We start from the raw sequence: 15,013 nt of genomic DNA, 5'->3' as shown, positions 1-15,013 counted from the left end.
GACGGTATTAAATTCTTGGGATTACATCTTGATTATCATTTCAGTTGCGAAGTGCACGTCAAAAAACAACCGAAACTCCTAAACAAGTTCTTATCTGCGGTGAGTATGTTATCAGACATAAATCACATGAAAAAAAACAAAAAAAAAAAACGGACAAATGTGAGAAGAACTTGCGCTCTTCGAGTCAAACAAGGGTTTTCTGAGTTCAAAACCGTGAATATGCATTATTTGTGATACGAATTCACAAAACACCTGTAGAAGCCTTGTCAAGGAACTGGGTATACTAATTATTATGAAAATTTGTTGTAAATAATATAGAACTTTTTCTAACAAGCAGAAGCGTACTATGAACAAGAAAAATCTACATAAGGCACTTACTTTACTCCAAAATAGTGCACACTATTCAGGGACACACATTCTCAACGATTTGGCAGCAACGATAGAAAGTTTAGCTACAAATAAATTCACTTTAATAGGAGTCTGAAGACAAACTTGTGGCCAACTTCTGGTACCGAGTTGTCGAGTTTCTGAACAAATTTTTGGAAATTTGTGGTAAGTTAATGCGGGACCAAACTGTTGAGGCCAACGGTCCCTAGACTTACACACTACTTAATCTAACGTAAACTAACTTACGCTAAGGACAACACGCACACCCATGGCCGTGCGATGACTCGAACCTCTGATGGTGGGAGCAGCCCGAACCGTGGCAAGGCGCCCTAGACTGCTCGGCTACCACGCCTGGCTGTTTTCTGAACAAGACCAGTTGATGTAACATATGTATTATTACTGCATTTTTATTAATATCACATAGTATAAGTAAAAACTAAAAATCGTGCATGTTCTAAATCCACGAGGATCTCCTCAATATGAATCCCTGGTACGAAGAGTTCATCTAATGTCATCGCACGAAGTGTACTCAGTGTTCACTGGATGATGTGTAGTATTCCGATTACAACGCTATGTGCTGGACAATAAATACTTTTTGTGCTTTTAATTGATTGCAATTAGGGAAAAACAGTAAATACATGTTTCTACAACATGTTTGTCGGTATTCAGACGGCGTCCAATCTGAGTCAGAACTCGAGCTTTCGAAGATAATCACCATTTCCTTCTCTCAGGTGGACAGCTTGCCTCTTTTATAGTTGTGCTCAAGCTTGTCACTGGTCGGGTGACGTGGCTTGGAATTCTATTGGCGGAGGACAGAGCACGAGATTCACATACGCAAATGTGAGGAAGCGTACCCACCCTTCTTTTTCCTTCCCCAACCGAGGCGCGATTAGGCGGAAGGGAATCGAAGACAACACACAGCAGTTCCAAATTGTTTTATTTCTTTGAAGACGCTCCGTTTCAAGTATCGTCTCAAGTATCTGTTGAAACCAGAAACTATTGCTGCACACACAAATTCCTACCGCTTCTTTTATTGCGAATCCTATTGTTCAGGTGATACCACTCCGCCAATAGAACATCCATGCGCTATCACTCGTAGAATCTCAAGTTTGGTCACTACTATAAAGGACGCCCACTTTGCTATCGGCAGGTAGCCATCTCCTGACGAAGAAGATGTTTATTATCTTCGGAAGCTCGAGTTTTAACTCAGATCTGATGCGGTCTGTACACCGAAATAATTATATGCAAAGATGCCGCCGCGAAAAAGTTAGATTTAATAAACAGAGATGGGTGGCGTAACAAATAATAAAATGATTAAATAGTTAAAAAACCTCCGTAGTAAGATGTCCGTCCTTTGGTTCATAGACAGTGGCAAGAATTTCCATCTTGATGTTTGGCTCCCAGAAAGTCTAGCCAAGACGGTCTAAAGCTATGAAGCGTGATATGTGCAGCTATGCCCTCGGAAGAGCAGGACGCTAACTACAACCCGCAAACGGTGATGTAATTGACAACTGCGCGTCCAAGATATTATGCATGCGAGACCATTAGCCACGTATGGTTGCATGCAGGGTGAGTCACCTAACATTACCGCTGGATATATTTCGTAAACCACATCAAATTCTGACGAACCGATTCCACAGACCGAACGTGAGGAGAGGGGCTAGTGTAATTGTTTAATACAAACCATACAAAAATGCACGGAAGTATGTTTTTTAACACAAACCTACGTTTTTTTAATGGAACCACGTTAGTTTTGTTAGCACATCTGAACATATAAACAAATACGTAATCAGTGCCGTTTGTTGCATTGTAAAATGTTAATTACATCCCGTTCTCCTGATCTTACACCTCTGGACTTCTTTCTGTGGGGTACGTTAAAGGAGAATGTGTACCGTGATGTGCCTACAACCTCAGAGGATATAAAACAACGTATTGTGGTAGCCTGCGGCGACATTACACCAGATGTACTGCGGCGTGTACGACATTCATTACGCCACATTGCAATTGTGTGCAGCAAACGATGGCCACCACATTGAACATCTATTGGCCTGACATGTCGGGACACACACTATTCCACTCCGTAATTGAAAACGGAAACCACCTGTGTACGTGTACCTCACCCCTCATGATAATGTACATGTGCGTCAGTGAAAAAGACCAATAAAAAGGTGTTAGCATGTGGACGTAATGTGCTGTTCCAGTCTCTTCTGTACCTAAGGTCCATCACCGTTCCCTTTGGATCCCTACGTTATTCGGTGCTCTCCGATACACGCGATCAAACAGCGGAGGAGTGGTACTCAAGCGTCAACTTTAGGTTACAATATCTCCGGATGTAATTAACAATTTACAATGCAACAAACGGCACTGATTACGTATTTGTTTATATGTTCAGATGTGCTAACCAAACTAACGTGGTTCCATTTAAAAAAACGTAGGTTTGTGTTAAAAAACATACTTCCGTGCATTTTTGTATGGTTTGTATTAAACAATTACACTAGCCCCTCTCCTCACGTTCGGTCTGTGGAATCGGTTCGTCAGTATTTGATGTGGTTTACGAAATATATCCAGCGGTAATGTTAGGTGACTCACCCTGTATATCCACATTGTCAGTTTGGAGTGAAGATACGTAGACAAAGTTTACAAGTGTGAGTATAGAGATGTAGAGAGATGCTTATGTATATTCATTTTCCTTTGCAGCCGACCGGTGTGGCCAAGCGGTTCTAGGCGCTTCAATCTGGAACCGCGCGACCGCTACGATCGCAGGTTCGAATCATGCCTCGGGCATGGATGTGTGTGATGTCCTTAGGTTAGTTAGGTTTAAGTAGTTCTAAGTTGTAGGGGACTGATGACTTCAGATGTTAAGTCCCATAGTGCTCAGAGCCATTTGAACCATTTTTTTTCCTGTGCAACTAGTGGTTCGATCCTACAACTCGATAACACTGTCAGACAGATCTCGAGTCCTGAATGAATATCGGGAACACCAAAAAATTCAGTGCATCAAGTGGCTTTGCTCTACCTCCCGAGTTGAACTTACGTTGCTACGCTTTCAGGTTACTCGTAGCCGCTCGCCATCTCCTTCCACAGGTCTTTGCTGCGCTGAGAGCACCTTTCTACGGAGTCCATATAGAGTGTGTTAACGGTATCACTTATCATTAGGCCTATCTACTGAGTTGGTGCACGAGGTAGTCACATTCCGTGTTGGCATCACTTGTTCCACACGAATATGTCCACTGCATAGAAATAGCGGATGTTGTACTTGAGGACATCAGTTAATTGTCTGGAATTGTATTTTCAGGTTTTGTTTATTCCGTGTCATGTTTTCTTCACTTTCGCAATGTTTTATCACATTTTGGCTCTGAGCACTGTGCGACTTAACTTCTGAGGTCATCAGTCACCTAGAACTTAGAACTAATGAAACCTAACTAACCGAAGGACATCACACACATCCATTCCCGAGGCAGGATTCTAACCTGCGACCGTAGCGATCGCTCGGCTCCAGACTGTAGCGCCTAGAACCGCACGGCCACTCCGGCCGGCTTATCACATTTTGCGTTCCATTTTTATAGTTATCGTTATCTGAGTATTTTCCCTTGATTTACTTGACCAGAGTTCAAATTTTTCCCGCTTTTAACGCACAAGTTGTTCAATAATAACTCCACAAATATGGGACAAATTATTGTTCGAGTGATCTCCTCTGCCCTGGAAATATTTATCGCATATCTGCTGGCTGCGTCCCACCGAACTGACGTGTAATTAAAAATGTACAATGCGAGGGCTTTATTTTTGCAGCTTCGAATACGGCCAGAATTTAAAATAAGTATTAATATTAGAGCTTATGTACTAACACTACATATGTAAGTGAATATTCTTCAGTAATCTACGATAGGGTGGAAAAGCTTTTGAAAAGGGTTTCAACTACACTGGTGTCCAAAATTAAAGCAATAAACTGCTATTTCTCCGTCATGAGTCTGATTCACGATATAATCATACAAGTTGTTAACAGATGTCGTTACGATCGTGTTTTGCGCGGAAGATGACATGCCGATCAACGGACAACCACGACAACAGTGGCACTTATCAAGATAGTGTTTGCAAGGTGGTCCCACATCACAATCGCTGTGTACACAGTCACAGACAGTTCAGTAGTCACAGAGAAGACCCCCTACAGACTCTCTGATGTGGAGGGCCATAGGAAGATTCGAAGCAGGAGAGTCGTAAACTGATATGACCCGATGGCTTGATATGAATCGTTCTCTTGCCTCTCGGATGAGGCGACAGTTTAATAGAGACCGAAACTGTAACCTAGGGACCAGGACAGGGCCGACCACGTTGACATCAGAAAGAGTGGCCCGGTATTTGGCTGTAAAGAGACGGCGGTACCGCCTTAGTACCGCACTGCAACTGGCATCTGACCTCACAGCGTACCTTTCGCGTGTTGTATCAAGGCAAACGGTGTACAGAAGGCTTCAGCAGAGTGGCCTTTATTGTTGGAGGCCTGCTCTCTGTTTACTACCTCTGGCGTGTCTCCACAGAAGGGAACGTCTAGAGTGAAGCCGTCAACAAGTCACCTCGACGGTCGAGCAGGGGGCCAATGTTCTTTTCACAGACGAGTCCCAATTTGATCTGGAGAGTGATTCTCAAGGATTCGCGTCTGTGGAGTACGCGGAAAAGGATTTTGGGACCAAAAGATTGTGCAAAGAGACCGATATCGAGCAGGATCTCTAACGGCTAGGGCAGGGTTACGTTGACCATTCGAACGCACTTTCATGAAATTGTGCGGGTGAATAAGTAACACTTAAATGCTGCCAGGTACCGCGAGGAGATCTTGGGATCTCACCCGCGATTGGTGGGAGGTGCTGTCGGTCCACACTTCGCATTGCCGGACGATAATGCTCGACCTCGTAGAACACTGGCGATTTTTTTTTTTTTGAAAACGGAAGATACTGCGCGCTGCGCGCTTGGCGTGGCCTGTTCAGTGTCCCGATTTGAATCACATAGATCATGTCTGGCATGCACTAGGGAGATGGGTTGCATCACATCAGCATCCACCAACCACTCTCCAAGACTTGTGAGCAGCCCTGCAGGAAGAATGGGTGTCATTGCGTCTACATGAGATTGATGACATCATTTCTAACATTCTGCGTGGTGTCTGTTTGTTCTATATCATGTCTCCCTACCACTTTCGCGCAACGACGCTCTGAGCGTGTTTTTTAGGGAATTGACTAGTTTGAACCTGGGACCTGTTGCTGGTTAGGAGACGCCAGACCACACATGACATGTAGAATTCAGAAGAGTTCACTGAGACTAGCGATGATATAACCAAATACTTAATGATTTCAGCGTCAGCTCCACTGCACTCCCTGTAAAAGAATCTTAATACTAACTAAATTTAGTGGAAGGGGTTCAAGGCTTTCCTATTTTTAGTTGTCTGGTAAAATAACGTCGAAAAAGCAGTTAAGTTTACCATTGGAAATTTTATTCTACTCACAAAACATTGTTTATAAATTGCACTATCGATAAAAGGAAATGTTTTAATACAGGATGGTAAAAACCAACTGCGTTCAACAAAACGGTGAACGAGTATTCCCTGAATGGGTTTCCAAGTTCTACAATGGATCGAAGGATGACCTATGCCATATCACATGTATAATCTAGGTTTAAATTAAGTTTCACAAAAGAGAAAACTATCAAAATGGTCTACAGTGACCCTCAATTATCTTTATTTACTTATCTAATTTGTCGTAAATTACAGTGGCTGATGTGGCTTCTCAATAACTATAGAACAGTAAAATCATCGCGTTTCAGATTTTTACTTCAAGTGGCAAATGTGAACACCATGAGCTTTAATTGACGATCGACACTAGTATTACGCAAAAAGGGGATGTAACAGATGAGACTTCTGCAGTTCTGAGTGAAGCCTTATGCGCTCAAAAATGCGGCATCGCGTGAGTTCATTACCTTGTCGATGTTCGTCAGGGGGCGGCGGGCAGCACAGCTCCACTCACCTCGCCGTCTCCGAAGCAACTCTCCCCTAACTTCTCCTTACTACAATTTACCGCAGTTGGTTTAAAAAATACTATCTGGCTGTGTTTTCATCTGACCAATCAGGGTCTCAATGTTAACCTTAAGCTCCGCGTACAAAAAATCCATCTATCCAATGAGAAACGTTATACTTTTCGTGGTGTGGCAATGTTTTTAAAGTTTGCAACGTAACAGAGACGCGAAAAAGTCTCACGCTAAAACTTGCGGGTGGTGTGGCCATTTTTGTGTTATCGTAAGATCTATACTGTTCTTCTGGAGGGCTCTAGCTTTTTACATGGGCTGGTGGGTGGTCCTAACGTAACATAGACGCGAAAAAGTCTCACGCTAAAAACTTGCGGGTGGTGTGGTCGTAGCGGTTAGCTGGCGACGTGGGTGTCCGTCCCTTATCGTAGGGCCTTCTAACTTAACGCGGTTCTGCTCTCGGCTTCTGTTCTCGTTTCTCCCCTCGGAACTGCGTCTGTCTCACGGTGGGAAGGCATGACATGCATTTAGGCATTCTTGTGTTAGTCTGTGGTATTCCATTTGCTCACTCGTTACTCGTATTACTTTGGTTAATTTAGTGTCACGATTTATTCGGAGCTATGTGGCGTACTACTGGATTTGCTTATCATGTCGGGGTTTTCATGGAAGGTGTTGGATTTGCCTGACACCCTACACATTCACAGCATGTCCCGTCGTTGCTGGGCCTTTATTGGCGCCAGAGGTGGTCACACCCACACTGAGCACATTAACAAGCTGTCAGAATGTGTGTGCAAATCCGTTAATTTGGCAAACGCGAAGAACATTTTTATCTTCCGTTATGCATGTTGCAGTTGATTATGTTCTATATTCTTTATATTGTTTCTACATTACTATCACCAGTTCGTACAGTTTTGTGGCAAAATGAACGCAACCTTGTAAAATTTTTTGTTGTTGTTTTAATTTTGGACACCAGTGTAGTTATGAAGTGTGATGAATGGTCAGTTATATTTAAAAGTACGTTTAAGATTCTTCTAATAAATTTTCTTAAACTGGTTCAGTATTTTATTTGTAGTTTTACGTGTTTTTTCTCAGAAAAGCCTCGTAGCCTGAAGTCTATGAAAAAGTAATATCCAGAATGAGATTTTCACTCTGCAGCGGAGTGTGCGCTGATATGAAACTTCCTGGCAGATTAAAACTGTGTGCCCGACCGAGACTCGAACTCGGGACCTTTGCCTTTCGCGGGCAAGTGCTCTACCAACTGAGCTACCGAAGCACGACTCACGTCCGGTACTCACAGCTTTACTTCTACCAGTACCTCGTCTCCTACCTTCCAAACTTTACAGAAGCTCTCCTGCGAGACATGCAGAACTAGCACTCCTGAAAGAAAGGATATTGCGGAGACATGGCTTAGCCACAGCCTGGGGGATGTTTCCAGAATGAGATTTTCACTCTGCAGCGGAGTGTGCGCTGATATGAAACTTCCTGGCAGATTAAAACTGTGTGCCCGACCGAGACTCGAACTCGGGACCTTTGCCTTTCGCGGGCAAGTGCTCTACCAACTGAGCTACCGAAGCACGACTCACGTCCGGTACTCACAGCTTTACTTCTACCAGTACCTCGTCTCCTACCTTCCAAACTTTACAGAAGCTCTCCTGCGAGACATGCAGAACTAGCACTCCTGAAAGAAAGGATATTGCGGAGACATGGCTTAGCCACAGCCTGGGGGATGTTTCCAGAATGAGATTTTCACTCTGCAGCGGAGTGTGCGCTGATATGAAACTTCCTGGCAGATTAAAACTGTGTGCCCGACCGAGACTCGAACTCGGGACCCGAGTTCGAGTCTCGGTCGGGCACACAGTTTTAATCTGCCAGGAAGTTTCATATCAGCGCACACTCCGCTGCAGAGTGAAAATCTCATTCTGGAAACATCCCCCAGGCTGTGGCTAAGCCATGTCTCGGGACCCGAGTTCGAGTCTCGGTCGGGCACACAGTTTTAATCTGCCAGGAAGTTTCATATCAGCGCACACTCCGCTGCAGAGTGAAAATCTCATTCTGGAAACATCCCCCAGGCTGTGGCTAAGCCATGTCTCCGCAATATCCTTTCTTTCAGGAGTGCTAGTTCTGCATGTCTCGCAGGAGAGCTTCTGTAAAGTTTGGAAGGTAGGAGACGAGGTACTGGTAGAAGTAAAGCTGTGAGTACCGGACGTGAGTCGTGCTTCGGTAGCTCAGTTGGTAGAGCACTTGCCCGCGAAAGGCAAAGGTCCCGAGTTCGAGTCTCGGTCGGGCACACAGTTTTAATCTGCCAGGAAGTTTCATATCAGCGCACACTCCGCTGCAGAGTGAAAATCTCATTCTGGAAACATCCCCCAGGCTGTGGCTAAGCCATGTCTCCGCAATATCCTTTCTTTCAGGAGTGCTAGTTCTGCATGTCTCGCAGGAGAGCTTCTGTAAAGTTTGGAAGGTAGGAGACGAGGTACTGGTAGAAGTAAAGCTGTGAGTACCGGACGTGAGTCGTGCTTCGGTAGCTCAGTTGGTAGAGCACTTGCCCGCGAAAGGCAAAGGTCCCGAGTTCGAGTCTCGGTCGGGCACACAGTTTTAATCTGCCAGGAAGTTTCAAAAAGTAATATATTTACCGTTTTCATACAATTCTTAAAAAGAGTATATTTTGTATGACGAGATGTTCGTTACTCTCCCAATGACGTGGATGAGGATATATAGTTCCATTGCCTGCAACAGAACATGTTTGTTGAGATAAAGAAGGGAGAAAACGTTAGTTACTAGGCACAACGACAGTAATACGCCATTAGACTCTTTCAGTAGATTACATATTTAGACGTTATGTTGGGATGTGTTGTATATTGTGACAGCAGACAAATTCAGAGAGGGAAATTGGGTGTCTGGATTTCATTCATTGGGCAGATTCTTGGCACGTGTAGTGCTGCGGCATAGTAGTCTCTCGTATGTTATGTTCTGTTGCTTGGGACCTGACCAATATTGTACGTTGATATTTCAGATGACGCTAGATCTTTTTTTTTTTTCTTTTACATACCCAGGAAAGTTTCAGGGGAATCTTTGCTTAGAAGACAGTGTCCTTTCGCGAAATGCCTTAATGCCAGCCGGCCGAAGTGGTCGTGCGGTTCTAGGCGCTGCAGTCTGGAACCGCGAGACCGCTACGGTCGCAGGTTCGAATCCTGCCTCGGGCATGGAAGTGTGTGATGTTCTTAGGTTAGTTAGGTTTAACTAGTTCTAAGTTCTAGGGGACTAATGACCTCAGAAGTTGAGTCCCATAGTGCTCAGAGCCATTTGAACCTTAATGCCAGTTTAAAGAAACAATATTTGTGACAGACTAAGAATCGATTCTGTTACCTCGGTCATAGACTTCGTGGAAGAAGCAAAAGATCGAGATAATAGAGAATCGGGGAGATACGGAGATATACTGCAATTGTTGGCCTACTCCATTCGTAAATGGGACAAGGAAGTGAGTCACTTTATGCCACTTATCATCATTATCTTGTTTATGTAATTATTTAGTAAGCACTAATAGTGATGATGCGAAACGGTTGCTGTGACGAGTTCTTAGGCAGTCAGATAAATTCACTTATGGTCTATTTTATTTACGTTTTTGACTTATATATTCATTGCGTTTAGCAAACGTATGACTAATTTAATACTAATTTGTAGAATTTTTTTCGTGGACCCTGATTGGGGGAACTTAATGACCACAATGTAATATTTACAATTAACTATAAAACAGGTCTAGACTGCTGAAGAGAGCAGTACATCTACGCCTACAGCTGACAGTACGATGTCAGCGTCAACCGATCAGGCTAAGTCAAGAGAATTAGGCACAAGAAAATATATTTATTAGTAAGCAGAACGTCAAAATTACGTAGAATAATATTGTACTAAAGAGTAAATACAACTATTGTGAAATAAATATACTAAGAGCTTTAAACAGGGAAACAAACAAACATCACATGCGTTGTGTATAGATTGCGCTCTAGGGCATCCTGGAAAAATACTCGTAATTGAGATGTTGTTCGTTTCTGTGGAGATGGTGGACTCCGTTCCGAAGATGTAGCAGCAAGGCGATTTCCAAAGAGATGGTTGTAAGTATCCACAGGTGACGTCAAGCAGACGACCTTCCATAGAAGCACGAAGTACTTGGTTACTATGGAGATGCTAGATGCTGATCTTGGGCGGTTTCCATTGAAATGGCCTTTTTAAGGCTCTTACTATATTTATTTGATAATATCTATATTAACAAGCTGTTTCATGTAATGGTCGTAAACGGTCACCATTTAGAAATAAATATGCCTTGCGATCTAGAAGGTTTTATAAACTAAATAGTAGATCTGAAGATGGCCTATTCTTGCTGAAACCGGTGATGGAAAACATAGTAGAATTTTGATGTAGGTTGCATTATACAGTCAGTCACAAATGAATATACGAAGTATACTCCCTTGTGTACTATACAGGGCACTCGGACTATTTATGTAGATGTAGATGTGCAACGGAGATGTCGTCAAGTAGACGGTTCTTGTTAGCAGTTTTCAGTTTGGTATGACCGACACCGTACGGGATTTCCAGTACCTCCTCAATGCTAGCAACCGGTTTGAAGTTGGCGCATTTTTCTTTTTCACAGACAAAAAATTTGTTTTCACTGGAATTAGTGAAGTAGATAGGAATGAATAGACTTTTATCCAACGGTAATTTATAATAGCTTCTTCTGTAGCCATTTCATATCTATGGGTCAGCGTGGCGAGAATTAATAATCAATATAAGAAATTAATGCAACTGTTTGAACGCATTAAACAAACAGTGGAGTTGATAAACTGTTATTACTATTGGAAGAAAATACCTTATTTTTTTTTTTTAAAAAAAAAGAGGAAAAGGCTAGTGACAGTTGATTAGGCCATAATAGTTTGAAAAATTTTCTGTTCAATTACACGAAATATTGCTAACAAATAAAGCATAAATCAGTTACATTATGAGCACAGCACAATTTAAAAACAAGAGAGCGCGTGTTTCATTGGCACGCAGATACACAACACAATTTATGTCAGGCTCTTTGCCGCCAAGGCGAGGAAAATGCCTCACTCTTATCCCATAATCCGTCGCCTGATGACTCAGTTATAGCGGTGATAAAAGGAATTTTCTGCTCTAACGTTAGACCAATTTCTCACTTAACACCCTTTAGTCGCGTGCTCTGTCGCTGCTTTAATTCGATAAATCACTGCACCACGGCTGCAGTTCGCATGCCTGCGGCTAGCACTGCGCTCGCCAGCCAACACATTTAAACGTTCCACCTGCACGTTAATTAAAGCCTCGCCGTCATGCTGCATGTGTATTTGTCTGACAGTTAAAATAATCGTTAGGCAAAAATAGATAAAACAACTGTTTTAGCTAAACAAAATAATTGGCAGCGCCTTTGCAGCTCCGCAGCAATAACTCGCCACGCTGGAGCATTACATTAAATGATGCTTACACCGGCTTTGGCGGGCGTGAGATACGTTGTTTCTAACCGTATGCTGTGCGATCTCTTTTCCAGCCGAAGCAGTTCCTCCACCGTCCTCGACCGAGCTATGGCAAGGTGAGTGTCTCTAGCTCATTTAATCTTAACATTAATTTAGTCGTGTGTCCTATGCTGATACCAACACCATTAATGCAGTATGCCTAGGTGAATAAGTGTAGTAGTGTCAGACAACGATTAAAAGTTCTAAGGCTTTTTCTGACACTTATGGCTTCTTCTACCAGTACTCGGATGTGTGCTGCAGTTGTTGTGGTCTTCAGTCGGAGTATTGGTTTGACGCAGCTCTTCATCCTAGTCTAGCCTGTGTATCACTTTTCATGTAGGCATGGTACATAGGTACCGCCATTGACCATTAATCAAATTCCCTAGGTTCCGGGTTGGAACATAATCTGTGCTTAAATTTTTGAATAAAAATCATCAGAAATGGCGGCCGAAGACTTCCGGTATGAGAGGTCACTCTCACTCAGTCAACGGTCTTGTCGAAGAAGGGTGGGAAACTGCCCGTAAAAGATGGAATAATCAGCAATGACCAATGGAAATTTGAGGCAGAAGGAAATGTAAACCAATGCATTAAAGACACGTAAGGTGTATCCACAGGACTCGTGGCTTATAACTGAGAAAGTGTCACGATGATCTTTCCATTGGCAAAAGATTCCGATTAGTTCCCCACCCGGATCTCTAGAAGGGGACTGCCAAAAGGAAGGTGACCGTGACAAAAAGATGTAATAACCGACGAAGGGATAATATTCTAACAATCGGGGCGTTTAATGACAGAAGATTGAGCCTGCTAGGAAAGATAGAAAATCTGAAAAGAGAAATTCAAAATGTCGTTCTAGATATAGTGGAGGTCAGTGAAGTGAAACGAATAGACGTATATAGTGTAATATAAACAGCAGCAGAAAATGTTATAAAAGCAGTAGGTTTCGTTATGAACAGTAGGTTCAGTATAGGAAGATAAGGCAGAGAGTGAGTTACTGTGAACAGTTCAGTAATAGGGTAATTCTCATCGTATTCGGCAGCAAACCTACGCCGACAATGATAGTTCAGGTATGCTGACGTCGCAAGCAGAAGGTGAAGAGATTGAGTAAGTATGTGAGGACGCTGAATGGGTAAGCAAAGAGGGATGAAAATCTAATAATTCCTGGGGTATTGGAATGCAGTTTTATGGGAAGGAATAGAAGAAAGGCTTGTGGGAGCATATGGTGTTGGTCGTAAGAATGAGAGACGAGAAAGAGCAATTGAGTTCTGCAAAAAATTTCAGCTAGCAATACTGAATATTCTGTTCAAGAATCACAAGAGAAGGGGGTATGTTTGGAAAAGATTCGGATACACGAGAAGATTCCAGATGGATGCGATCATGGTCAGACAGATATTCCGAAATCAGGTACCTGATTGTAAGAAGTGCCCAGAGGTGGATATACAAGAACGGATATATAACGTGTTTATCCGGAAACGTCATCAAATGGCTCTAAGCACTATGGGACTTAACATCTGAGGTCATCAGTCCCCTAGACTTAGAACTACTTAAACCTAACTAACCTAAGGACATCACACACATCCATGCCCGAGGCAGGATTCGAACCTGCGACCGTAGGAAAGGTCATCCTACGACGCTACATAGCGTCGAAATTACAGACGCCGGCACCTGCCTATAGTCCACCCCTTCGGCAACAAACTTGACTTTGTACGCTGATGGACCATAGGTGGAACGACTCGCTATGTTGTTTGTTTTTCAGTGAACTGGAAGCCACGATCCCCAATGGAGAAGATGGAACAAGCTCCTCCATAGACAGACCTGGTCTCCTATGAATGCGATACTCTGTTTCCCTGTTGGATGATAGTTTCTGACACATGTTTCCATATGCAGTTCATTTTTCTCGTGGAACCCTCTAAAATCTCCAGAGTTTTTCGGTATACAGAAGAAAAATAAACTTTGGATGGAAATCCGTATCCGTAATCATCATCCACCAAGGTAACAGAGCATCGCATTCATGGGGGACAAAGTCTCTCTATGCAGCACTAGCTCCGTCTTCTCCACTGGCGACTGCGGCAATCAGTCGCGGTCACTTAGTTAACAAACAACACAGGTCTATAGCGAGACGTTCCGCCTGCGATACGTCAGCGTACAAGGTCACGTTTCCTGTCGAGCGGATGGCCTAGAGGCAGGCGCTTTGTGGCGTCGTTCGATGCACGTTCCGTGTTCCTCACGACATCCTCTGCAACCCCTGGAAGTTTGTCGGTATCGTTTTGTAACACACTGTAGGTTCGGGTCACAATTTAGTAATTATTAAGAGTAGACAGAAATTTAAGTGTTGCACAGAAGGATCAGTGTGAAAGGAAGTGGGATATTGAAGTACTGAGGACTGATGAGATTCACTTGAAGTTCTCTAAAGATGTAGATAGTGGACTAATGAATCCAGTGTAAGCAGTTCAGCTGAAGAAGAGATGACATCTCTTAAAAGTGCAGTCGCAAATATTGGGCAGACAAACATTGGCACAGGGAGAGTTAACGGCGAATAAACCTGTGGTTACAGAAGAAATCAATTGAAGGGCTTATTTCAATAGTGGTACAAGTCCATTTTTGTTCATCCCGAGATACAGAGTCCTGAAGTTAAACGAGCGTTGAAAAATCTGCAGTTGAGGTAGCAGAAATATTCAAGTATATATACGTGAATATTTCTGGTATCTCAAACGTAGATTTTTCAGCGCTCATTTAACTTTAGGACTCTGTGTCTCAGAATGAACAAAAATGGACTTGTACCACTATTGAAATAAGCCCTTCAATTGGTCGACGAAAGGAGGAAGTACGAAAATGTTCCGGGTAAGACAAGAGTACAGAAATATAGTACTGTTAAAAATGTTTTCTTTTACCTACTTCTGTCTTTCCTGTCACATTAGTAAATTGTTCCGCTTTCACTCCTTGGTTATTTGGTTTTCTTATAACCTTTTCTTAAGTAACATGGAATAAGCGGTGGGAATGTTCTATAATGAATATTCTTTATCGAAACGAAGTATCGGCTTATGAATATGATCTTTGTGAAAAGAAACGTTTTTTTACAGTTAATCTACGTAAATTTTCTGTTGTTTACA

General features: G+C 42.8%; 1 protein-coding gene across 2 annotated transcripts in view; it reads left to right on the top strand.

Moving 5' to 3' along the window:
• Positions 1–15,013, top strand: part of LOC124603448 (transmembrane protein 65) — a 524,529-nt gene that overhangs the window by 393,333 nt on the left and 116,183 nt on the right. For both annotated transcript variants that reach the window (XM_047136397.1, XM_047136396.1), the window contains one exon: positions 11,942–11,983. In XM_047136397.1, the coding sequence (XP_046992353.1) occupies positions 11,942–11,983 (42 nt within the window). The remainder of the gene's footprint in view (positions 1–11,941; positions 11,984–15,013) is intronic.

Source organism: Schistocerca americana, chromosome 1, assembly GCF_021461395.2.
Source record: "Schistocerca americana isolate TAMUIC-IGC-003095 chromosome 1, iqSchAmer2.1, whole genome shotgun sequence".
NCBI classification, from domain to species: Eukaryota; Metazoa; Arthropoda; class Insecta; order Orthoptera; family Acrididae; genus Schistocerca; species Schistocerca americana.
The sequence above is the reverse complement of the archived record's forward strand: the minus strand, read 5'-3'. Positions and strand labels throughout refer to the sequence as shown.